The sequence below is a fragment of the Ostrea edulis genome, chromosome 3 (genome assembly GCF_947568905.1).
Source record: "Ostrea edulis chromosome 3, xbOstEdul1.1, whole genome shotgun sequence".
Lineage (NCBI taxonomy): Eukaryota > Metazoa > Mollusca > Bivalvia > Ostreida > Ostreidae > Ostrea > Ostrea edulis.
In genome coordinates, this window is record NC_079166.1 from 44,406,810 (window position 1) to 44,433,978 (window position 27,169).

Sequence of the window (27,169 nt, forward strand, 5' to 3'; positions counted from 1 at the left end):
TAACCACTACACTACCAGTGAAATGCAACAAAAAACCCAAGATCAATACAGAAAACTAAGATCAATACAGAAAACCAAGGTCAATACAGAAAATCAAGGTCAATGCAGAAAACCAAGATCAATACAGAAAACTAAGATCAATACAGAAAACTAAGATCAATACAGAAAACTAAGATCAATACAGAAAACCAAGGTCAATACAAAAAACCAAGGTCACTTCAGAAAACCAAGGTCAAAACAGAAAAACAAGATCAATACTTCGAAAATTAGTAATGCAGCTTCACAAACAAAAATATGACAGAATCAATATGGGCAATTACATGTTCTTTTCCTGAAGGTCCACGTGTTGGCATGGTGGGTTTGTGTAGGTGCGAGAATAGAGTATTGTATTTTACTCATAACTATGACGAGTCTTCAAAGAGTACAAGTTCTTTATCATATTTGCTAATCATACTGTACCCTGTCTTGAAAAACGGGCTTTGTCCACAAGGAAGAGTCAATGGTTGAGAACATGAATGAATTTTTCATCAATCGGTCATGTGTTAATATTGATGGTTATTCAGTTGATGAATAAGTGGACAGATGCAGAGTTCGACATTTGGACATTTGGAATTTGTCCCATGGTACATGTAGTTAGAATCACAAATGGGATGACTTCAACTTCTCAATTGTCAACTTTCCTATTTATGTAGCAATATTCCAATAGCACTTGCATATGGTGTTTATGTCTCTCAACTGATTCGATACGTCAGAGCATGTTTTACGTATTATCAATTTTCGAATCGAGGCCGGTTACTGACGACTAAATTGATGTTACAGGAGTTTCTACACTGTCGTTTTCAATAAGCATTTTGCAAATTCTATGTTCGTTATAATGATCTAATTTGCAAATACAACTTGTCATGTGAATTTGACTACGAATTGCTCCGTTTACATGATTAAGATAAAGGATCACGGCGGGTTTGACCGGGCAGCAGGATGCTAACCTAGGCACCTGAATCCACTTCTGGTGTGTCCAAGGTTCCGTGTTTGCCCTACTCTTATTTTTATATTCATCATACAATTTATGAGATTGATTACATGGACATTGTTGCTTCCTGCCATTTTCAAATTAAATTTAGATAGAGATGAGTTGGAGGTCAAATACTCTTGTTCCACATATATACATTTAACTTGTGGTAAAATAAGGATTTTTAAAATACATGTCAAATTAGAAAAATGAAAGTCTGTTAAAAAACAATACAAAAAAAAGTTTCATTATTTTCTTTTTTTTCTATATATCGATAGTCAACCATCTGTATTAAACATTTAGATTTATCTCGTGTAATAATCACTTAGCAAACATGCATCATTTATTTCCTTCTGTGTATATATAATTAAAAACATAAATTACAATTATATACAGATAAATGTAACTATCAAATAATAGTCATAATAAACCCTTGAATTAAATTTTACAACTATTTGATATTCCTTTATTCTTATCAAACGATTAAAAGTTTACTTTTTACCCACTTAAAAGATTGAAAAAATGTCAACGTATACATTTTAATTTTTTTCTTCTTCATACAATAGATGGAAAAATTCACACTTATTCGACAATACAATTTTAGTGACATATATCAATCATATAAGAAGTGTTGACTTGGATGGGGCAAATAAAAGAGGATGAAGAGGTTTATGTCAAGCATGATCATTAAAATGTACAGTGCATTGTAGTATGTGTATATTGTTAATTATGGATATGATATACTGAGCATGCTGTTAATACCTTATAAAATAGTAATCATAAGTTAGAAAATGGAATGTAGAAAACGTAGATTGCAAATATCAATTCATTTTTGACAGAAGTTTATTTCTTTATGTACAGGATGATGATGCATAATCACTTGTGTAAAATTGTTTTGTAATTTGAGAAAGCAGTCTTCATTCCATGATTGTTGGTTAATCATTTGTCATTGTTGTTCATATTTTCGTGTTTGTGGATGATTTCATCCCCTAGGCATGTCTGTTCCACGATCGTAACGAAGTCCGACTACACCCCAACGAAAAACATGCGATGTTTACTGGATTAGTTTTTAAAATGTAACCCTCTCTGTATATTTCTTCCATCGCTTAGTTTTTATATTTATCTGTGTTCTTTGCTTTTTCTGCAAAAATGAAATACATTTCAAATATTGATCAATGATATGTATTTTAAAAACACGACATGCTTGTAATATACACAGTGGAATTAGCCAGTATTGAATACCAACTTTTCATGAAATAATAGGACCCACAATAAAACGTCGTGACACGAGATCTTAGTTTTTAAGGTAATGTTGGAAAGATCCGTGATTCTCATATTTAAATGCCGAGCGTTTGGCGAAGGAGCAATCACTACCTATATTAACGTCTTAGGTTTGACACGACCATGGCACGAGCGGGGCTCGAACTCACAACCTTCCTATTCCGAAGCGAACACTTTACCACTGAGATACCGCGACAGGCTTTATTTGGTGGATGAATAGGAATCCTAACGTTTTATTAACAAAATATAAAGTCTTTTAAAAATGTTTCAGACTTGGAATATATGCACACAATTCAAATCACCACTTTTTTTTCTCAACATGATTTTGACTCCTCGTTCTTTGATACAACGTCCGACATCACGACAATCTGAAAATAAAAAGAAATAACAGATATAAAGTTGCTCACTCGTCAACACAAAGAATTTGAGATAGAAATGAAAAAAGGCGCTTTACTTTGTCTTGAGCAGCGAAACTACAGTTTTCACTGAACACGGTTTCTTCTGTGAAAAACGAGTCGGATGCGGGAACTTTTTCCTCATTGTTGAAAGAATATTTTCCAGATTTTCCAAATGTTTGCTGAAATATTGTTTTTGCAAAGTGTCAATTTAAAAGCATTAGTACTTTAACGATCTTGGCGATGAAGAAAATGTGCTAATTTATGATTTGTGCTGAAATGACAAATCCTCTATTCGTCCACTATAGCAGAACTCAGTAGTGCTTCTATAAATACATTGTATCTAATCACACTGTATACACACCAAGTCGCAAATCATTGGACCTCAATCCACACACGGAAAATATACAGTTTTAAGCAAAAAGGTAAACTTAATTATAAATCTGTTTAACGACTGTTGTTCGTTTGGCTATGTCCTACTTTCTTTACCTTTAATTCTTTAATCAACTGGCCTCGGGAAGTAGAGGGTTGTTCATCTGATACGTAAACCAGTTCCTTTCTTCTTGACCATGTACACGTAGTCAGGACAGACAGGCACGGGTATCGAGTTTTTAGCACCCTCAATAACTAAAAATACATTATATAGATATACTGTAGACAGGGCTATCTTCGCCCCGTGTTATTTTCGCCTTTCTACACTTACAGACAGTTTCTCCCTGTTTTAAATTTGCAGACATAGTTGTGTTAAAAGAGAGATATGGGAGAAAACAGTTTCACTCACTCTTATATTCGCCCAGTGACAACGAGGGCGAAAGGGACGGAAATAAAGAGGGGGCGAATATGTCCCTGTATACAGTAATGCATGCATCACTGTAAATGCCTTAGTCTATAGTCCATTCTGAGGGTTTGTTAACTTTTCAAAACTATACCAGTATGGTTATCAATGAATGAATAGATGAATAGCTCAGTCTAATTGTTGCAGCTACACATTCGATAATGAAAAATTGAAGATAACAAATAGTGATTGGCCAAACTTAAGAATGAAACTATTTCAAATTGAAAGGAATATCAAAAGAGTTGATTGTGTGGATGAGAAATGCACAAAATCGAAAAAGCAGCGAGGAAATTATTGTGGTAGAGGTATATTTGAAATGACAGATGTATTTCATTGCAGATCGCTGTATGCTGTAAAGAGGCATCAATATAAAGTACATTAGCAATAAGACCCTATACGGTTTTGTTAATTGGTGCCTGAAATATTGGCGGGTATTTTTGTTTTAACTCAAAATAATAAATATTAATGAGAGAGACAAAGACTATGGGATATTGATACCCCTCTCCCCTTAAGCACTAGGCTATTGCCACCTTTATACATATGGCTCTTTTTTCAAAGCCTAATTTATAAACACTTGCGAATAGACTGTTTTCTCTGATATTTTTAAAAATCATGCCCATTGATTAACATTGTCATACATCCAGTGCTTTAAAAATCCGACATTTTCATCTGATAACACCCGCGTAAATAGCCGCATCCTGACATAAAATTTAGTGTATCGCATAACTAAGTTTTCCTTTTAAAAGAAGAATACGGAAACAGCATCTAAAATGACTTCCAGCATATTAGCTACAGAAGTTCAGACTAACATGCATTTTTTAATAAATTCGATCAGTGCATACTATCTATTCAATATTTATTACTGGATTCAGGCACTCTTCACACAATTGCTCTGAAAAATATAGTTCCATTCATGATCAGCAGATACAACATTACAGCAAATGTTTAGAATATCGATGTGTATGTAATACGTAAAAGAAAACAAAATTAACGTCAAATGATTTTAAGAAAATCACTTTTTCACCAGAAATGTAAATAAGAAGTATTCATATTCCTACGCTAGCTGCCTCCTTAGTGTATTTCACGAAAATATATAGGTCATTCTTCGATTGACAATTATATTCCTTTCATGATTATTGTTCGTTAATTATCATACAATTTCTTCTGAGAGAGAATGTTAATCATTAATTTGTGTGTGTGTTTTTTCTTGTAATTTTTTTTAACTGTTTATTCTATAGCACCACAAAAAGATTTTCTTTCATCAGCAAACTTTTCACATTTAATCAAAACATGCATCTCATCACAAAAATTCATTTACATACTATGTTCTGAAGAGCCATCCATTCTAAATATAACTGGAAAATTTATTTTGAACAATAGACACTGTATTTCTATATAACTATGTGTTTTGTAATCACTTCTTTCTTTACTTGTATATGTACATTATTTGTATGTATTTTCATGCTGCCCCTTGAGGGCCCTTGATTGGAAAATAAAATATGTTCTATGTTCTATATGTGGGTTTTTCCAACTTCTAAAAATATAACACATGTAAGAAATGTACGAGTGACGAGGTTTTCTTTTTCTTTTTTAAAGGTACTCAACTTATCAACATTTATATTGCAATTTATGTGATTTCTGCTTGTTGTCAGTGAACAAAGTAAAGAAACACGTGTAAAAAAAATTACATCTGCAATATTCACTGCAAGACAGCTCGGTATTGCGTAGATGAGGTACTAGGTGGTACTTTTGCATGGAAAAAAAGTTTACGCAGACAAGTTTATTTAAGTCTCTCGTTTACGAAATTCCCTGCAATTCAAAATGATTCCCATGGTTTTTTTCCCAATATATAAATAAAATTTATTAAGGCAATGTATACATTTCTTGTTGAATAAGGTTGTGATCCTCATGTACAAAATTTATGAATTCATAAGGATAAGAAAATACAAATATAACCATAACAGAGAAAATTTTAAAAAATAAGAGGGGTGGATTAAAGGTTTGGAAATGAGATATTTCTACTATTTATTTTTTTTTATCAAGAAAGGTGACACACATTTGATTCTGGGGTGGGCATTTTTTCAATTAAAAAAGAAATAACTTAATTGGGCAAATTATTTTTTAGGAAATAAAATTAGATGGGGAGGGGGATATCATAGTAAATATCTACAAAGTGATTTTCACCTTCTTGATTTTTGCATTACTCTATAAATGTATTTTTCAGCTAATATTAAGACAATATTTTAAATTATCATTCTTTAGTATTGTTCATGTAATTGTACATTTTTTTCAAGGTTAAAAGATCAAAGACAGGTGTGAGCACTGTTTGCTAGTGAAGCAAGACTGGTCACAGTATTTGCTACGAGTAAATTAAAAGTCGAATTTCTTGGATATGGGGTAACCCATATCTATTCTTGTATATTCTGTGATTCGTAGTCTTCAAAATCTTTTTTGCCGATACTTTGTTCAACTGGAAACAAAAGCAAGTTCCATTAATGTTTTCAAGTGAGAAAATGTAAGGATACTTTATCATGACGCTGATTCAACCAAGAATCTAACCCCCTGTAAATCAAGTTTCCCAGATCTTATTTTAGCAGTAAAGGTTACAATTAACTGTAAGTAAAAAAGAGAAAGAATAACGAGACTCAATGACCATTTGTTCTGAAACTGAAGAAAATTCATGCATATAAAGTGCATATATACGGTGCAGATCTTCTGATTTGTTTGAGTTATGACAAGAAACTATCCTTAATGAAAAGGTGAAGAGGAATGAAAAATTTAGAATAAGCAAACACGTCCTCCTAGAAACACCAGAGGTGGGATCAGGTACCTAAGGGGAGTAAACCTCCCCTGCTGACCGGTCACACCCGCCTTGAGCCCTCTATCTTGATAAGGTAAACGGAATAATCCGTAGTCAAAATCAGTATGCATGTATCAGTATGTAAACAACGGCCCAGCAATTGATATCAAACGCGTCAGGCGGAATGACAGGTTGTATTATTATAACGACCATTTGCGTAATGTTGACTTTAAATGAATGACAGGTTGTATTATTATAACGACCATTTGCGTAATGTTGACTTTAAATAAATGACAGGTTGTATTATTATAACGACCATTTGCGTAATGTTGACTTTAAATGAGACTGTTGAAACTCCTCTAGCATCAACTCAGTTGTGAGTAGCATGCCTTGGTTCAATAATTGATAACAATGAACATGCGCTTCCTATGCCATGCATATCCAATCAGTTGATACATACTTCATGGATTACTCACCTTTTTGTTAAGCAGCACGTGTGAAAGGAATATGAAAACCCCCTGTAAAGATATATATATATATATATATATATATATATATATATATATAACGGAGGAAACGGAAAACGCTACATAATATGTAGAACTTAATTCAGAAATATTTTTCCACATTATAAAACTGTTTCATTTGCTTGCTAACACATACAATGTAGGTCAGAAGTCAACTACTATGTAAACAAACTTATCAGTCATATATAACTTATCAATACTATTGTAGATATTGTATATTTTACATCTTGCACAGACCAAAAGTTGTTTGTGTTTTTTTTTTTTTTTAATTTCCCGTGATACTTCAGATCGTTATATCATGACATCACAATGATCTTTGTTAAAGCGTAAGGCAAAGACCATGGGAGATTGCTTCCGGACCTTCAGTGCGCATGTCTGGTTACTAAAGTTAAACCATTCTGTAAGCATAGGTCGCTGTGTGGTAGACCAGACATGCGCATTAACACCTATTCCTTTTCCGACAAAATGATAGTTCGATCGTACTAATATTCAACTCTAGTTACTATAGTTGATGACCGAACTAGGCCAACCATACCTGTAACGAATTGGCTATAATGAAAACGAACTGAAATACGATAGCGTCCTCGTTCAGAGCCAAGACTCCCAATATCCACGTAACGCCCAAAACCGGCAACAATGTACCGAGAGATCGCAATCCAGATCTAATTAATGGAAAGATAAATCTTAATAAAGTATTAAATTCAAATAACGAATAAAGGAAACTAATCAAGTAATTTTAAATTAAATGTTGACCAGAACTGAATTTCCTATTAAAAGTTTTTGATAAGTATTAAAGGATGTCGAATGATTTACTTTAACACATACATGCGAGTTATTGTTATACGTACACAGTTTTTTCATGAAGAGACGACTTTTTCATTGCACTTGAAGCATACAACACCCGTATCAAAGATAGTATGATACATACATTAACCTGTAATCAAAACAAAAGAACGCATGAGGTCCAAGGGGGCATTTCACTCACCCGAAGAATGCATTGTTTTCTGCTTGATTTATATCCATTTAATTGAACCCCGTAGTGACCGCGTACTGCTTAAACTGTGTAATGTCTAATGTTATAAGCAAAATTAAATGAGAAACACATTCGAACAGTCATGGGATATAATAAGGTCCTCGATTTGTATAGAAATAGAAATATATGTATGAAGTCCATACATTTAATTACATACCACTGCAATGATGCACACTGGAACAATAAACAGATAGAGAGAACCACTTTCCATTGACAGCCAGCAGCTACAAAGAATATCCACACGGTTTATGTGCGCTTAACAATATAAAAATAGGTATAAATACGAAATTTGTATACAACCTACTAGTTTTTCTGGTGATAACCCTTTCCCCAGAATCCTCCTAGTGTTGATGCGACAATAACGAAGGGAAAGCCTGGAATGAATTGGTTGAATCTTGTAAGAATACACTTTGTGAAGTACAATGTATTATGACTTGTGTACACCATCATAAATACAAAGAGTTGCTTTGTTTCTCGAAGGACAAGATGCCACTCTCTCTATGGATAAACATCACTAAATCCTTGAGATTTTCATATGGTGCAGGCTAGTACCAGTTGTAAACACAACGGCACTCTATAAAATCCTTGGCATATTTTGTGTTACAGAAAAAAGAATTTTCAAGGCAATTCGTTGACTTATACGAAATTCAATATAAACCTCAATGACAGAAGTTCGATCTTTTATTATTCACTATAAAAGACTATCTGATGGTGTTTGTCCATACAAGTATAATCGGCCCCTTACCATGATCGAAACATCTTGGTACAACTCACCCCATCCTCCCAAAAGAAACCAGTGGATTCTCGATTTTGACCTGAAATTGTTAGCCACATACATGGCATAGTAGGTCACTGTGATGCTGAAGAAATAGTAGATTCCCATCCCCAGCATACAGAAGAATGTAACGAGGAAGAAATAGTGGATGGTGGCCGTTGAAATAGTACATAAGATCTGGAATATTAATAACGAGGAGGTTTACTAATACTCTTCAATGTTGTTTAAATGCATGTATCATTTCAAATTCCCAACTGTCACTAGTCACTAGTTACTAGACCAGTAATATAACACTAATGAAAGGGATAGTTGGGCTCCCAAAGCTTTGTGCATTCATGATTAGATTGTAGTGTTGTTCAATTAAAATAGATGTGGAAGATATAATTTAGATTGTTAATTCTAATAAATGTGCAACTCAAACTTATGTTTTGTTGTGTGGGACTAATTATGCTCATTTCATTTATTACACAAATTTACTGTAAAGTATTCCGTGCAGTGATCCAAATTTGCATCTGTATCGACTACCAGCGAACGTCAATTAAGGGGGACTTGACGATTTCTATCACGCCGCGATTGACTTTGTACAAATCTACAATGCCTTGCTTAAACAAAAGTCAAACTAAATCCGGATAAGTAGTAAGAAGTAGTAAGGTGTACCTCATTGCTTGTGTTTTTCACGGTTGACAGGAACATTATGTAGCCTACAACCAACGATCCGCAGAGATTTAACAGCAAAGTATTCTGATCAGTCTGTATTTGTCTGAAAGTTAGGGTATAGACAGATGTTATCAATTATATGATTGTTTAATTTGTTCATCGAGGTATCAACAACATCAACAACAACAACAAAACAATAAATCGCAATCTGTATGGCTTCCATGAAAGTTCATACCTTGATAAAAAATGATTTATGATGTCAATGGTTATATTTCAAATTTTAAACCATAGTCGTGATCTAATTTGTAAATTACAAATGCTTGAATGTGTCGAAAATTACATATTACCAGCTGTGTAGAAATACACAGCCTGTCAATAGACGTCTTCGAGGAAAGGGTCTAGAATTTTGTGACATTATAGATTGCATTGAAATGAACATTGGGCGTCCCCAATGTTTCTCTCGTAGATCACGTGACTAATTGTCGATAGATATATGAAAATCTTGGAATTAAGCTGGTTTTTGTATTAAGCCACCATTTGTTTGCAGTCAAAAATATTTGTGAATAAGCCCGACTGCAAAATAAATTGGACTTCTTATTAATAAAAATCCTACGACAATTATATTTATTTCATATTAGTATTTACTCCCCAAATATGTGCATGCAAAATATTACAGTAATGACAAAGGTGAAGAAAACGAACAGTGATTGATTTCAAATCCTATATAAAAGAATACAAATTGAAAGGGGTTCGTGTTTACTCTACTTCAATTTTGTATTTTTTATGAGGTTGCTCACTGTTTGCTATCTACACTTTTCATTTAATTGCTGTAATAAAATTTAGAAATTCATTTCAAAATTAAGGATTATCTCCCTTATGCATAGCTCTGATCCTTAACCGAATTTGACTCCAGTCTTTGGCACTCTGTATTTCCTTTTAGTTCTTACAAGTTTATTGTTATTTCGGATTTCCAATATTTCGGCCTGAGCATCACTGAAGAGACAGTATTTGTCGAAATGCGCATCTGGTGCATCAAAATGGGTACCGTATAAGTTTTACATGCTAAACAATTATTTTTCATCAATGTCCAATGTCGATGACAGTAAATCTGAATTACATGTTATAGAGTTATCTATTGTCTGTAAAAACACATTTAGTCATATGCTTATTACAGAGCAAGACATAGTAGATACATGTATGATTTAAATTCTAGCTATAAACAAAAGTTTAAAACAAAATATAATAATTTCTTCCGAAAAATAGATGTTTTCTAACGAAGGCAAAACATTCAGTTTATCAACATTGTTTTATGAGTTATTGTAAACAGCATATCAATCCCATAGCTAATAACTACACGTGTGTTTTGTTTATTGTCGACATCTATCTCGAAGAGCATTCTGGGAAGAAACGCTGATCTCACACTAAGTTGCTGACAGCCCAATAAAATTTTCGATAAAGTTATTGTCATTTATCGAAGATATTTAACTGTCCTTTCGATTATTCAATTAGTAAAGAGTAAACAAACATAGACAGGGTATATAATGGGATGTTTTGATGTGGTATTGACATAGACAGGGTATATATTGAGGTGTTTTGATGTTATATGGACATAGACAGGATATATATTGGGGTGTTTTGATGATGTATTGACATAGACAGGGTATATATTGAGGTGTTTTGATGTTATATGGACATAGACAGGATATATATTGGGGTGTTTTGGTGTTGTATTGACATAGACAGGATATATATTGGGGTGTTTTGGTGTTGTATTGACATAGACAGGGTATATATTGGGGTGTTTTGGTGTTGTATTGACATAGACAGGATATATATTGGGGTGTTTTGGTGTTGTATTGACATAGACAGGGTATATATTGGGGTGTTTTGGTGTTGTACTGACATAGACAGGGTATATATTGGGGTGTTTTGGTGTTGTATTGACATGGACAGGGTATATATTGGAGTGTTTTGATGTTGTATTGACATAGACAGGGTATATATTGGGGTGTTTTGATGTTGTATTGACATAGATATGATATATATTGAGGTGTTTTAGTGTTGATGTTGTATTGACATAGACAGGATATATATTGGGGTGTTTTGATGATGTATTGACATAGACAGGGTATATATTGAGGTATTTTTGATGTTGTATTGACATAGACAGGATATATATTGGGATGTTTTGGTGTTGTATTGACATAGACAGGGTATATATTGAGGTATTTTGGTGTTGTATTGACATAGACAGGATATATATTGAGGTATTTGTGATGTTGTATTGACATAGACAGGATATATATTGGGGTGTTTTGATGTTATATTGACATAGACAGGGTATATATTGAGGTATTTTTGGTGTTGTATTGACATAGACAGGGTATATATTGAGGTATTTTTGGTGTTGTATTGACATAGACAGGGTATATATTGGGGTGTTTTGATGTTGTATTGACATAGACAGGGTATATATTGAGGTATGTTTGATGTTGTATTGACATAGACAGGGTATATATTGGGGTGTTTTGATGTTGTGTTGACATAAACAGGATATATATTGGGGTGTTTTGATGTTGTATTGACATAGACAGGATATATATTGAGGTGTTTTGATGTTATATTGACATAGACAGGGTATATATTGAGGTATTTTTGGTGTTGTATTGACAAAGACAGGGTATATATTGGGGTGTTTAGATGTTGTGTTGACATAGACAGGGTATATATCGAGGTATTTTTGGTGTTGTATTGACATAGACAGGGTATATATTGGGGTGTTTTAGTGTTGATGTTGTATTGACCAATTTGAAGTAGATCACTCCGTATATTTTCATTTGCATGATCTGTTACGTAATGACATTGATTGTTCAAAACCTTATTATTATGTAACACAGTTTTAAAAGGAATAATATGTGGGCCACTTGGAAAACAAATATTAGTCCTCTAAGATTTTTTAAAAGAAATTGAATCATTAATTATAATGTTTTTGTTCGACATTTGTACGTTCCTTGGAAATAAAAAAAAAAACTCCATTTATTTTATTGTACATGCAGTTAGGTTCAGTACTTTTGTACATATCCTAGGTATAAAGAAGCCAGAAATAATCGTTTTAATGGCATATTTGGAATTTGCAACTTGTATATTAATAGTTAACACACATGTTCTTCTTTTGGGGTGACAACTCTCCAAGTAATATTGAAAACGAATATTTGTTTACTATCACACAATCTTTTATCAAACAGAGAGGTCGTTTTGATTAATTAGTATATGTTGTATGTTACTTTGTTTTTCTTTAAGCTATCAACATGCGCTAGTTTAAATCTACATTGACATATTTTACCATGCATACCAAAGTAGATTGCTATCTATACATGTATAAATGAAGAGAGTATCTGCTCGACCCCAATGTAAATTCATTTACAGTAGCATATGTTCAAATCAATATTTGGGGAAATGATTATAGGAATTTCCGATATAAATTGGCATGTATTTTCATATTTCAGTATTGAATTTTTACCCATAATAAAAGTTGTATGGCTAACAAAATTATCCGAGAAAGTCCCATTTCACTCCACACCCTCACCATCGATTTACTGCCCTTTGGTGGTTGAGCTGATAAGATGTCCTTGAACAGTAACAAACCCCAAGGCCTACCCAACTGAAATATTCGTGTCTAACCCTCAATAAATTCACTAATTGATTTAATGTCCACATACTTCCAAGTCAGGATGTAAACGACGAAAGTTAAAATTGTGAAAGCAATGGACAATATCACACCGATGATAGACAACATCTCCAGAGAGGAACTGGCTTCCTTGTCCTACAAAGCAAATTCTGAATAAGATTTCTAACAATGAAAATATAAATATCTTTTTTTAAAAATATAAATATATCATGTAAAGTATAAAAAAGAATGTTGTCACATTGTTATTTCGCAGGACGGATTTGCTGTTCTTTTTCCGGGTGCAGATATTTCCATCAAAATAACCTCATGTATATTTTTGCGATTCAAATATTTGCAAATTTTGAACGATATGTCTCTAAAAGTTTATTGTTATTTCGGATTTCAAACATTTCAGTTGAGCATCACTGAAGAGACATTATTTGTCGAAATGCGCATCTGGTGCATCAAAATTTGTATCGTATAAGTTCTGCAATTTGAACAATTTATGGAACATGAACGCTAACAATCAACTAGCAACTATTCTTTAGGACAAACTACTTCAGCTCCTCCATCGTAAACTTCCCATATTTATGTATCAAGATTCCATTATCACCTGCATATGACATTCATGTCTCTCAACTGATTCGATATGCGAGAGCTTGTTCTGCGTTTGATCAATTTTAAATCAGCAGCAACTGAAAAATAAATTGATGTTACAGGAGTTTCAACAGTCTTATTTAAAGTCAGCATTACCCAAATTCTAAGCTAGTTAAAATTATTTAATTTGCAAATTGCCAATAGATCGATTGCTGTCTGGTGTGTTTCATAACAATTAATAGGCTATTCATTTCATAATTAATTTGACTTATTATTCCGTACACAGCGCTCATAGCGGTTGTAACCAGTCAGCAGGGGCGCTTACTCTTCCACACATGATCCCATCTCTGGTGTTTTTAGGGGTCTATGTTTGTCCTACTCTCAATTTTGTATTCTTTACGGTATATGTGGGAATGATCACTGTTCGTTATTCCCAGTCTTTTTTTAGATACAATGCTCCCTCAATATATTGCCCCCGCTATAATGCCACCCCCACTTACTGCATGAAAATCCCAAAGAACGGATTAATCCCCATGTTAACACCCCTGTTATAATGCCAACCGCGCATAATGTCATATGCAACTGATTTTCACAAACAAATGGTCACATGTTACAGGTTTTACCCTCGATAATAATGCCAATTACCTAAAACCCATCAACAACCTGTACTTAGAGAGCAGCGCGGTGAAGTGTGACAGTCTGGACAAGGTATTCAGTTGATCAGGTTAATTACAAATAATTGCTGAATTCAACTCAAGATTATTTAAATGTTTATACAGAGTGGAGCCCAAATAAATTCACAAAATTGAATTTCATTTGACTGTTCCGTAAATCGTCTATAACGGTGAATTCGTTATATTGCCACCCCCGCTTTATTTCCAAAATTGGTCTTGAACAAAAATTGATTTGGTACAGAAAAACCCTACAATGTTCAGTCATAAAGTACAAATAAATGAAAGGTTAAGATAAGGAACAGTGATCAATCATAACTCCTATCAAGAATACAAAATTAAGTGTAGGGTATACACGGATTCCTGGACATACCGGTTGGGATTAGGTGCCTAGGAGGAGTAAGTATCCCCTGTCGACTGGTCACACCCGCCGTGAGTCCTATATCTTGATCAGGTACCCGAACTAATCAGTAGTCAAAATGAGTGTGTAGATTAGGGCCTAACAGTTGGTACAAGAAAATGTATTGATACAAGCATCAAATTCGGCCGCAACTACTTGGTAACTATCAAAACGGTGAAAACCGCAATTCAATGCAATAAAATAATCAAATGATAATGGCATCTGGTGCATCAAAATTGGTACCGTATAAGTTTTACATTACGACCCCTGGGTCGAGGCCTTTGCTGGTGGATTGCTAGTTTTTCTACAGCCCAGTAGCTAAGTACTTCGTTACGAGCTTGAAAATACGGATGTATATTTAATTGCTGGGATAAAATTTAGAAAAGCATTTCAAAATTGAGGATTATATCTCCCTCATGCATAGCTCTGATCCTTGGACGAATTTGGCTCCAATTTTTTGGCACTCCAGTTTTCCTTTTTGCTCTTACAAGTTTTTTGTCATTTCGAATTTCCAAAATTTCGGCTTGAGCATCACTGTGGAGACATTATTTGTCGAAATGCGCATCGGGTGCATCAAAATTAGTACCGTATAAGTTTTACATATAGATAATTAAGTTTATTATTTCATAGTGTAGGCCCGCGGTAAATCACAATCGTTTGTATAAAACGATAACATATAATCGCCCGCTTCCTGGCGGCCGATAATGAAACACGCCTAAAAGTATTTGACCTAACAACAGGTTGTACATGTATTGGTAAATTAGATTAATATAACGACAACTGATTTTGTAGAAAGCTGACTCTTCAGAAGACTGTTTAAACCCCTGTAACATCAACCTATTTTTAAGTAACCTGCCTCGATTTCACAAACTGATTATAAACAGAACAAGCTATTGCGTATCGAATCAATTGAGACACATAAAGACCATATGCAGGTAATAATGGAATATTGCTACATGGGAAGTTGACAATAAAAAACCAAGTGATCAACAATCACTTGATTGATTAATATGGATTAATAACAGTATTGATATTAATGTTTTCGTAAATCAACAACATTGCCAATGATAAATAACTGTCAAAATAAATTAATATGCTATAAGATCCATGCACATCAGCGGATAAGAATAACAAATTACATGATTGTAAAACACCTTTTCTTTGATACTGATGAAACTCTTACTGTATCGTATGTTCTCATGAGAATGGCGAAGTTGGTTAGATGATTACACTGACAGACCGTGCTTTTGCTGGCCGTGGACTTCATCGTGCAGCCCTTTTCTGACCACTGACTGAGGAAACACGACCAAAATCTTAGAATGTAAGTACACTCACTTCGAATGAAATTCTTGTCAACGATTTTTTAAAAGGCATCTTCTATTTTTGTTAAAAGCATCGAGTGATGTTGAAAGCAGTAATTTTTAGATAGTATTTGGAAGAGACTTAGTAGGATATTGCAAAGTAAACAATAGTCAAACACAGTACAATTGATATAAATATGACAAACATACTTTATGGTAAAATTCCAAGATACACATACTGCTTGAAAGTTGGAGCCTTTGTCCTGAAGTTGAAAGATAAATGACTTGATACGATGAAATTATTCTTCTGTAGATCAACAACTAATTAAACTGTTATTGGAAAAGGAAAAATGCAAAAGCAGGAATACTTATAGGATAATATTTTTCTATCATGGATGATTTAATAATTCAGTGTTGTGGATGATGTAATAACTTTCAGATTTATATCAACAGGTGACTGTTTTAGGGATGTTGAATAGAAAAATCATTAAATCATTGTGAAGTGGTGGGTAAATTCTCACCATGCTGACGTGCTGGAAAGTCAACTGTATGGGAGGAGATAGCTCGCCAAGGTCCGTCTGAGTACTGAGGGACAGTATACCAGAATCAACGTATTCTTCTTTGACAATTTTTTCTCCTTCTTTGTCGTGATTTGAATTTGCCATTCTATAATGAAAAGTAAAGATAAGGATTATTTACCAATCTCATAAATGTCATAAAAATACTGGACACACCAGAGGTGGGATCAAGTGAATAGGAGAAGTAGTATTATTTTTATGATTTTTTCTCAAAATGAGCATTAGTGACTCTTTAAACATTGTAAGCATTGAAGGGCTATGTTTATCCTGCCATTCATACTTTACCCTTGTCCAACGTCAAGTAGTTGTGTCATGAACATCCTTCGGAATGAAGTTTGAATTTGTTTGAGTTTCTTAAATGTATATTTGAGAACAATGATTTTTCGCCATAAAGCAGGAAGGAAGTTGCAATTTTTAACGATTTACATACCCTCCCCATAAAACATTGTGAAATGTTTCTTGTGGCTGATTATAGAAAAAGTAGATATAATGTAGTAGAAAAAGGAAGGTGATTCATTGAACAATTTTTAGAATAACTAGTGATTGAAGGATATATTTACCTTTTAGATTTTGAATCTTTGGGCATAATATCTGAAATGGTTTTGTATATAACAGCCACATAGTTAAAAGCTGCAAAAGAAAAAGATACATCCATAACATTCCACTATTTTCATGCTTTCATTGCAGAAAATATGGTAATCAATTCAATCATCAAAGAAAGGTAGCTTTGTATTGAAATCGTATGAACCCTATCTCTCAAATGAGATGTCATTAAAACAATTTTAACTGCTACTGGAACCTTGAAGCCCGGGATCAATTGTCCTAAGACGTTAAACATAGGTAGTGACCTTACCAAAATACGCACTATCATAAGTGAAAATCGGAGGATCCGTATCACGGTAGAACTCGGCACGATAAAGAGCCCTCACTGATACGACCCTAAACACCTTGCATACGTCAGAATTCTGGTACACTGTTGTTGTCGTTGAATGAGTGCAAATGAGATGTAAAGCAGCAAACAAAGAAAGCATTGGTACAAAACACCATGTAAACTAAATTTTAGGGGAAGTTCACGGTGTCTTTCCTTTTACAGATAATACAGAGTCTAGTGTTCTGACGTATTAAAAGTTTGATGCATATCCGTTTTAGTGAAAAATGTACTGTATGTTTAACTTCCACGAAAGGGGAGTTGATGAAGACGTGAATGTAGAAGAAAAAGAAAAACTCAAAGCAATTTCCAATGTCTGATAAAAGAATAGAAGTGTTTACACTCCTGTAGATCAACACCTTTGCTCTTTTTGGATAAAAGAATCTAATAAATTCCACAAACGTGGTTACTTAAATAATGAAATGTTTCTTTGCTTTTTAAGCGAGAGATGGAAGATCGCAAACACTACAAATTTTCTACTCTTTTTGCAACCTTCATGGACTATCTAACAAATTAAAGAAAGACATTTTAGCAATTATGTTGTACTGTATTTTTATATCAACAGTTTCAATGACGTAAAATATAGGTATTATTAACTTGTACCTAAGTTATCGAAACAAAACAACTGCAAATTACCTAACCTTGACTTGTTTCCATGTTTGGTGCTTATTTGTTGATAGTTCAAAAAGTAATTTATGAAATATATGTATTAATACGAGGACAGAAAGCATTAAAATTGGATATTACTAGGTTGAAACAGAATGTTTTGTCATTGTTGCAAATGGCAAACAATGGATTTCAATAGAAATTGAACAGTAAACACACAATGAATGTAAATACATTAGTAAGAGGCTCATATAGCAAGATCTTATTGGGAGACCGTCATCCTTGTTCTGCATTTATGCGCTAACTTTGTTAATTTAGGCAGTATTATTCTAGTAATTTACTATAATAAAAACATTTCATTAACATGCATATCAAATCACCTTTATCTGTCGTTTTGTGTTGCTTTGGCAATTCAAAAAAAGTTGCATTTTCTTCGACAGCTTTTGAAATATTGTTTGGGGATACAGCAGGAAACGTCATTCCGGTTTCACCAATCTTAGTTCGGTCAATTGTTAATTCTTCCAAAAATATAAAATGAAACAATCATTTAAATCGTAAATGTAAACCCTTTCACTTTCTTTCAAGAAACACACCCTTTCTCTTTGTTTTCTGTAAGAACTCAATGATACAGTTTTCTATGTACAATACCTAGATTTTTGCCGTTAAAGTTCGCAGTAGATACACTATTCTGTTTCATAATCACTTCACTAAGAGTGTCCACACTTTTCAAAAGCGAAGTAACTGCTTTATCTGTCTAAATACAAAGGGAACTGAATCAGCGTTAAGAAATTTAAGATAATAACCGGGAATCATGTCAAATAGAATATGTGTTATCCATATGAAAGGAGTTTAATACATAGTTGCAAAATATTACTTTTTTGCCCTACAGAAATATCTTTATGCATTCATTATACCTTTTCGCTGACGGCAGTCCATGAGTCCGAATTATTAGTAGACAACACATTGTCTACGACTCCAAAGAAACCCTAAATAATATATTAAAAATAGAACAATAAACATTGGTATCGTCAATTTAATTTGTTTCTTGTAGGATCTGATTTGGAAAATACCAAAATTTGGAATCAAAAACGTTAATCTACTCGAAGAGAGAAAATAGACCCCGACTTCGTTTAATCTTGTTGAAATCAAAGGTATCAAAACATAAAATAAACACTGTTAAATTGGTTTAAGGCACAGAGTACATTATTAATATGGGCAATATGCTATGAACCTCTTTTTCTATGCCTCCATCCGTCCTATTGGTGATAGTGACGATCTTGTCTAGAATATCTATAGATGAACTGATATCCCCGGAGCTGAGTCCATCAACCTTCGAGGTTAGGTTTTGCATTGTCACAAGAGTGTTGTTGACTGCTTTTTGTAATGTTTCTGGGTCATCAACTCCGTCTTCTATCAGACTGCCTAACTGTTATAACAAATTTTAAAATTGTATTTCAAATTTATTTCTCTTTGTTTTTAGCAAATGACAACACATTTATTACAATAAATTTTCTGTGACAAAGTCTTGGTACTGTTTTCTTTAAATGGCTAGTATCCTTTAACGTCTGGGTTTCAAAAAAGACAACTTTGTATTCTTTTAGACTTAATATCGTTATTTTGTGACTTGACTACGGTGAAGATAACGAACAGTGATCAATCTCAACTCCATTAAGGAATACAAAATCAAGAGTTGGGCAAACACGGATCTCTGGATATAACAGAGGTGGGGTCTCTGGATAGTTCCTAAATATATGCGAAGAAATTATCATCGCGGGAGGTATCACTCGCGAAATAGAATTACTCGCTTATAATTTTCTGTCGCTAGAATACATGCTAGAACTCTTGATTAACAGAGGATATACGAACTTATCCTCACATGATTTGACATATACGATTCATTTTGCCATATCAAGTGCTCGCTTAAAATAAGGAATTTACAGTGTACCAGAGGCAGGATTAGGTGCCTAGGAGGAGTGAGGATCCCCTGTCAACCAGTCACACCCAACGCTACTGCACTTGTGTTTTTATGAAATAATAAAAAGCCTCCGTTTTGATCTCTTTATTTTTGTTTTTGTCTTACAAAGAACCGAACAGTGGATCAGACTAAACGACGGAACGACACATTCCACAATAGCGGATCAGAACAAGACATACATCAACATACTTTAAGGTTATTGTTTTTAAACTTTGTTTGATTGATATGCCGCCATCACAAGAATTCTTTGTATAACGTTCCAGTAATCGTTTAAGATTTTCTGTGAATCGTTCCTTGTCTTCTATTACATCATTACGCTTGCTTAGTCGACTTGTAGATGGATCTAGACCTTCTAGATAATGATATTTAAGTACATTTCGTGATGTACTTGTAAAATCAAGATATGACATATTTCATCATCTACAAGGATACTAAGGATGACTTTAATCCATTACGTATATAAGCTCTTTTTTCTGCAAACCCAAACACTCTTAACATAACTGTACAGGTATGTTCTATTAAAAAAAACCAATTAGCACTTATTTGATGATATAAGCTTAAGATTATCAAGGATACCAAATACATGTAGGGATGTGACAAGTTGCGAAGAAAACTGGTCTGTACTCTATTCGATATTCATAGTGCACGTGACAAGATTAAATGTTATTCAACGTATTTGTGAATGTAACGAACATTCACACATTTGTTCTCCATTGAAAACTTACCGCTATAGAAGCGTTCAAAAATGCTTCATCAGTACAATTCACCAGGTTAGGGGAATCCCATGTGCCTTGTAAATTACAGTAACGGGTCGCAGTTCCTAATTAAATCAAAATTTTGATTATTGTCATAATAGGTACATGTATTACCACTAAGGAAAATACTAAAACATCCATCGATACGTCACGCATTATATACATAGATAGATATATAACAAATTGACATTTTGATCAGAATATTACTAAACATGTTATTTCTTACAACCTATGTTAAAAAGATACTACATAAGGAGCGTAGTGGAAACCTTTTTGATTATTGGGACAAGATGTCTGTTTGTTTCTTCCCACGATCGTTGCACTCCATATTATGCCATCTAAGTTCTCGTCTAGACATCTCTTTTGCCCTACAGTAAAAAAACCCTTAAATATCTTCGGCATAGTAGAGGATGTTACAATGATAATTATTATGTACTGAAATATAAAACCATCTGATAAGCTGAATTCCTATTGAACATTACATTACACACACTACCTGGTTGTGCGACAGTGATATCAATGGAAACAAGGACAGGATCGGGGTAACCAGACAATGAGCACGAGTAACTTCCGGAATCATCAGGTTTTGCTGATAGCTTGGTCAGCATTGTTGTTGTGTTTGTATCATTTATATTGAAACCAGAACCTACAAAGTGAAGTCTCAGGAAATATTGTATGCAAGGTGAAGATAACAAACAGTGATCAATTTCATAACTCCAAGAAGCAATACAAAATAGAGGGTTAGGCAAACACGGACCCCTGGATATACCAGAGGTGGGATCAGGTGCCAAGGAGGAGTAAGCATCCTTTGTCGACCGGTGCCAAAGAGGAGTAATTATCCGCTATCGACCAGTCATACCAGCCGTGAGCCCTATATCTTGATCAGGCAAACGGAGTTATCCGTAGTCAAAATTAGTTTGCCAAGAACGGCGAAACAATCGGTATGATAGAAGTCAGTAAATGTATTTGATGTAATTGTTATACTTGATATAAGTTTTTGTCTATAATGAATACTATTTTATAGCAATGATAATACTTTATGTGTAAAATGAATTCCAAAATAGTATGGACAGTAAAATCAAATACGTGAGGTAATGTTTAGTGTCATAGTGGAGAAAGATAATGCTTGTTTAAAAGACTAAGTAAAAGTTAAAAGAAAACAAAAAAATTCAATGCTAAAGAATTCTTTTCATATCCTAATTTTTGGAAAATTTTAATCAATACCTGATACAATTTCCTTCAAATTCTTCTGCCAAATTAAACTTCCGTTTGTCACGCCGATGATAGATTCAGGATTTATAACACTACACTGGATATTTATTTCATCACCGGTCAGATTCAAAAAATCGTATCTTGGTATCATCTGTAGGACAGGCTTTGGAAGAACTAAACAAAAAGTTAATTACGTACTAAATAATATCATTGTAAGATACTCGTTACTTCAGCAGAAAACAATGTATCTGAACTCTGCTTGCATCCTTCCATTCAACTAATTCCAAATATATCTCTTATAAAAACAAAATCGCCCGTTTTAATAAGAAATAATTGGAAATACACATTTATATAAATTTATGTCTGAGAACAAAGCCGAATAGTGAACTGCCCCTTGTAATATGTCCTTACCCTTTATGCTGATACTCCTCTCTGTTGTTGCAATACCATCGGATACTTTTACTGTCCACATGCCTACAATACAAGTGCAAATTCCAAATGAAAATATAAATTTTCGTACATGCAAGACCCATCAAAAATAACTATTTTAATATTACCTTCATCCCGTGGCAGAACCCTTGATATGTTTAGCATATGGCACTCTGTACCATTGGCAGACGTACAGGATCCCATTATAAGTCTAGAAGAAGTGTTGCTTCTTGATATACCATTGTAAAACCATTGGACGCTGGAGACAGAGCCGCCCTTTATTACTGCCTGAATCCATAATGATTTTCCTTCTCGTAGTACAGAATCGCTGCTTCTGAAGGATAGTATCTTTACGGACTCTTTAAAGGAATAAAATAGTTATCATTGTTGTAAATACTGAAGTAGAGCTAATCATGAAATATTAAGCGTGAGTTGTGGTGGAAAATGTGTTATCATAAGATTTAATATACACCTTTATAATATTTCCACTCGTTTATTTAAATTTTGGAGAGGTGCTGTTTAAGGCCAAATAACTTCATCTATACAGTAACCCTAGTGATTTCATTATGAATCAATGCTTATTAATATTTCGAAAAGATATGGTAACTAAATGTTTGGATGTTGTTTACGTCCCATTTGTGTTCACGGCGGGAGTGACTGGTTGACAGGTGGTGCTTAATCTTCCGAGACACCTGCTCCAACCTCTTGTATATCCATGGGTCCCTGTTTACCCAACTGTTAATTTCGTATTCCTTATAGGAGTTATGAGATTGATCACTGTTCATTATCTTTGACTTTTCATTAGAGAGACGTCATCAGGTCAAAGAGCCACAAAGTTTGACCTATGCATGGTACGAAGTGCTGTAGTATCGTGACAATGGCTATGGTGTCATGTGACCTGCCTTTATCAGATTATATCTGAAAGACTTGTGACTTTCACTTCCTTCTCGGGCACATGGTGAGGGAACAGTCACTACTTATATTAAACTTTTTAAGTTTCACTCATCGCCGGGATTGTGAATCAAATCCAAGCCTCTCGGTTGTGAAGTAAACGCCCTAGCTACTGCTACTAGAAATGAGAAATTTTGAAAGTCCATAATTTAATAATAAATGATATTTACACGTATTAATTTGTAATGATAATAAATTAATCGAACCAATGTTAGATTCTTTGGTTTGCTTGCGTACTTCGACAGTCATCTAAAATTCCGTTCGGAGTCACATTAGAGGGATATGTCTGTCAACGAGTGGAATCGTTTTTGCAGAAAGCGTAACTGATTGTTAGGAAATTTCAAGAGTTTCTTGCGAGAACTAACATTCTATAAAGACATTTTGAAGCCTTTTATCTATTTTAAGAAATGAAAATCTGGATCAGAGTGTGTTGAGAACAATTTTGTGTATCCAAGAAAAGGTTACCCCCCCCCCAATTATTGTCAATTTTGCACGTGGTACACACATCCGGTACCCATGCATGCACATTTACCTAAATAAACGTCAGTAACTGACCTTTAACGTAAAAAGTCAGAACGAATCCGCTCTCTTCAATGCTATGGTCAGTAATAAAACTAACTTCCACAGATGTTTTATTTTTCAGCACACGGGAATGAGTCTGCAGAATGTTTTCTTCGTTTTCTTCACAAAATGCTGAATAAAATATATAAAAATGCTAAGATTCATACGATGTGATGCAAACTAAATCCTTAATCATAAAATCATACAAACACATGCAGCACTGGACAATATGTGTATATTTAATATTGATAATGTTTGGATTTAAGACTTTAATAAAACAAGTAATTTTTCATATGAATGGTACCTGTCTCACTCTAACTTTCCAAGAGTAGGAAAGAAAAGGTAATGAACTATATGTACATTGTACAGCTGTATGTTTATTGGACTTGGATTTTATCAGTTTTGATAGTCACAGAGTACTAATTTAATAGTAAGAATCTACTTGTTATGTGACTCTGTTGAGTTTTGTTAAGTTGTTTGTGCGAATTTTGTAAAGCTGCATGTGTGAGTTCTTTACAACTATTTCAATTTTGTGGGTTCTGTACAGCTGTTTGCATGAACTCTATGAAGCTGTTTGTGTGAGTTTTGCAAAGCTGTTCGTGTGAATTCTATGAAGCTGTTTGTATGAGTTCCACGAAGCTGTTTGTGTGAGTTTTGTAAATATGTTTGTGTGAATTATATAGCGCTGTTTGTGTGAGTTCTATAACACTGTATAATTTTTATGAAGCTGTTTGTATGAGTTCCATTAAGATGTTTGTGTGAGTTCTATAAAAATATGTGTGTGAGTTCTATAAAGCTGTTTGTGTGAGTTCTATAAAGCTGTTTGTGTGAGTTCTATCAAGATGTTTGTAGGAATCATGTAAAACTATTAATGTGAGTTTTATGAAGCTGTTAGATTTAGTTCTGTAAAGCTGTTTTACTGATTTCTGTAAAGCTGTTAACATTAGTTATATAATTCATTATGCATACTGAAAAGTGGACAATCAAATATAAAACCACAGGAACAAAATAATTTCGCTTTTCATCTAAAGATTAAAAGAAATTAATACTTATACTTACTATCTAGCCCATCTAACTTAACGTAATCAAAGCAATCTCCATTGAATGCTGATATCTGCTCTAAAAACTGGGATCGAAACTCAAACACTAAATATGCGTCATCCTCCGGCAGAGCAGTTTCCACCAACCAAGTACATTTCAAATTTCTTAAATCAAGAAAGATGTTTAAGATTACAGAAGTGGCGTCATTGCCCATACCACCGTCAGAAACTCACTGATAACCTCCCTCCGTTACTGCCTATCCGAGTTTGGTGTAACGTGCAATCATTCGCCTCTATAGAGTGGACTGTTGCACCGCGTTTCTGAGACGATCACTCTGAATTAAAACTCGCTGGCTTCTCTATGCAAACATTTCACGTTACAAACTCTTATAAACTTTAGATAAGGAAACATGTGAAAATATCACGAAAACCGGATGGACAGTAACTATCCGTCAGTTTCAGACGATTTTGGTTGCAAAAAATTTCAACAATGATTCGAACATTTACGGTTGATACTGAGATGGAAATCCGGGAGAGGTGATGAAGGTAGGCGTTCTGCTTGCCAACAGTCTTGTGCCACTACTTTCACATGTATTGCCTATATGAAGATAATTGTATGCATAAAATGGCTACTGTTCATGATCAGGAAGTTTAGTCCATTGATCAGTGAAGAAATGTGAGAAATCTTTCTTGATTTGTGAATGTTTAAACCAATATGGTGTTGTTTCCAGTAGTCTACATTCCACAGTAGTTCAATTTCATTTCAATATTCACCAATAATCAAGATCTATACTCAACCTTTGTTAATTTCTACAGCCATGAATCGAAATCGCAGACCGCCTTCATCTGATGAGGACATTGTCGATAGAACCAACCAAAATTGTGACAATCCAATCCGAATAATTCGTTTGGAATTGTCTACCATCTCAGCAGGGCAGTCGAACGAATGATTTCCCAGTTGTAAAAATGTTGTATCTTAAAAAATCAATTTAATTCTAAATATAAACCCCTAATATCACACAATCGCAACTCTTATAATTTTCCAAGAAATTGTATAAGTTTCAAGGCTAATGTCTTACTATGTATATTGCAATTGGTCAGCGTCCGTCATCGTCCGTCAACAATTGAAAATGTTTAACTTCTTGATAACTACCATTTGAATTCTTTCCAAATTTCGCATGAAGCATTTTTGGAACGAGAGGGAAAGGTGAATATAATGAACAGTGATCAATATGATAACAGGTAATCCTATAAGCAATACAAAATAGAGAGTTGGGCAAACACGGATCTCTGGATATACCACAGGTGGGATCAGGTTTGAAGTTTCTCCTTCACAACTGTTGATATTTTCGTGAGAAGCAAAGGTAGAGGCTTGGTAAAACACTTACTGGATCCAACAATATATCTTTATTTGTAAGGATTTTTATGAAGTTTAGGAATCCATTATAGGTACTATAAGTATTATAGTGATTTTTGAAAGACTTTTGAATTTGCGGATACAGTAGAAAAACCCAATGCATATTTAGGAAAATCAAATAAAAACTAACAACTCAATTTTGTGACTAATGTGATGAATTCAGCTTCTCTATCGTCAGCTCTCTATATTTATATATCAATATTCGTTATCACCTGCATGTGTATTTCTCTAAACTGATTCGATACACAAGAGCTTGTTCTACATATAATCAGTTTTTAAATCGAGACAGGCTACTGACAAACAGGTTGATTTTACAGGGGTTTCAATAGTTTCTTTTAAAAGTCATTGGTGTAGAAGAAACAGAGAACGTGAAAAATAAAGAATGAAGGTGAATGACATACAATATGTAAGGTATAACGATTTCTCTGTTTACTAAAACGTTAGAAAAAAAGAATACATTTATCAAAATAACCTCGTCGCGTCCATTATCACTTAAAAGCGTTTCATACTTTCTTTACACACTGATGTTGATTACGGATTACACTGTTTACCCTATCGAGATACAGGGATCATGGCGGGCATGACTGTTGAACAGGGGACGATCATCATTATTCCATTGTATCATTCCAACGTCATTGTACCGTTGCGTCAATCGCTCAACGAAATGCATTGGAGGAAACGATTCAATTCCATATTTAGTTAAAAGCAAAACTGTGCTCATAATTTCTTGTTTATCAAAGTTATAATAATCATATTAATCATGACCTCC

General features: G+C 33.9%; 2 protein-coding genes across 4 annotated transcripts in view; both read right to left on the reverse strand.

Moving 5' to 3' along the window:
- Positions 1-1,534: 1,534 nt before the first annotated feature.
- The window catches only part of LOC125673760 (adhesion G protein-coupled receptor L3-like), a 31,874-nt gene continuing 6,239 nt past the window's right edge, over positions 1,535-27,169 (reverse strand). The window contains exons 5-34 of one of the 3 annotated variants that reach the window (XM_048910553.2): positions 25,782-25,958; positions 25,491-25,581; positions 25,003-25,148; positions 23,938-24,075; positions 22,560-22,790; positions 22,414-22,476; positions 22,015-22,176; positions 21,287-21,436; positions 21,060-21,158; positions 20,761-20,855; positions 19,292-19,486; positions 18,975-19,046; positions 18,709-18,814; positions 18,441-18,578; positions 17,087-17,156; positions 16,470-16,614; positions 16,159-16,211; positions 15,831-15,939; positions 13,032-13,135; positions 9,313-9,415; positions 8,655-8,832; positions 8,185-8,254; positions 8,038-8,104; positions 7,696-7,781; positions 7,383-7,509; positions 6,797-6,838; positions 3,175-3,312; positions 2,745-2,867; positions 2,593-2,658; positions 1,535-2,150 (exon numbers count right to left, since the gene is read on the reverse strand). In XM_048910553.2, coding sequence (XP_048766510.2) covers positions 2,605-2,658; positions 2,745-2,867; positions 3,175-3,312; positions 6,797-6,838; positions 7,383-7,509; positions 7,696-7,781; positions 8,038-8,104; positions 8,185-8,254; positions 8,655-8,832; positions 9,313-9,415; positions 13,032-13,135; positions 15,831-15,939; positions 16,159-16,211; positions 16,470-16,614; positions 17,087-17,156; positions 18,441-18,578; positions 18,709-18,814; positions 18,975-19,046; positions 19,292-19,486; positions 20,761-20,855; positions 21,060-21,158; positions 21,287-21,436; positions 22,015-22,176; positions 22,414-22,476; positions 22,560-22,790; positions 23,938-24,075; positions 25,003-25,148; positions 25,491-25,581; positions 25,782-25,958 — 3,332 coding nt within the window. In that variant the 3' untranslated portion in view covers positions 1,535-2,150; positions 2,593-2,604. Of the gene's footprint in view, positions 2,659-2,744; positions 2,868-3,174; positions 3,313-6,796; positions 6,839-7,382; positions 7,510-7,695; positions 7,782-8,037; positions 8,105-8,184; positions 8,255-8,654; positions 8,833-9,312; positions 9,416-13,031; positions 13,136-15,830; positions 15,940-16,158; positions 16,212-16,469; positions 16,615-17,086; positions 17,157-18,440; positions 18,579-18,708; positions 18,815-18,974; positions 19,047-19,291; positions 19,487-20,760; positions 20,856-21,059; positions 21,159-21,286; positions 21,437-22,014; positions 22,177-22,413; positions 22,477-22,559; positions 22,791-23,937; positions 24,076-25,002; positions 25,149-25,490; positions 25,582-25,781; positions 25,959-27,169 lie in introns of all 3 variants that reach the window. The other 2 variants (XM_056157834.1, XM_056157833.1) reach the window with 2 other exon arrangements.
- Positions 10,644-12,597, reverse strand: LOC130052568 (DNA-directed RNA polymerase II subunit RPB1-like). Its single transcript, XM_056157896.1, has one exon. It carries the CDS (start codon positions 12,068-12,070, stop codon positions 10,814-10,816), a length of 1,257 nt encoding a protein of 418 aa, XP_056013871.1. The 5' UTR covers positions 12,071-12,597; the 3' UTR covers positions 10,644-10,813.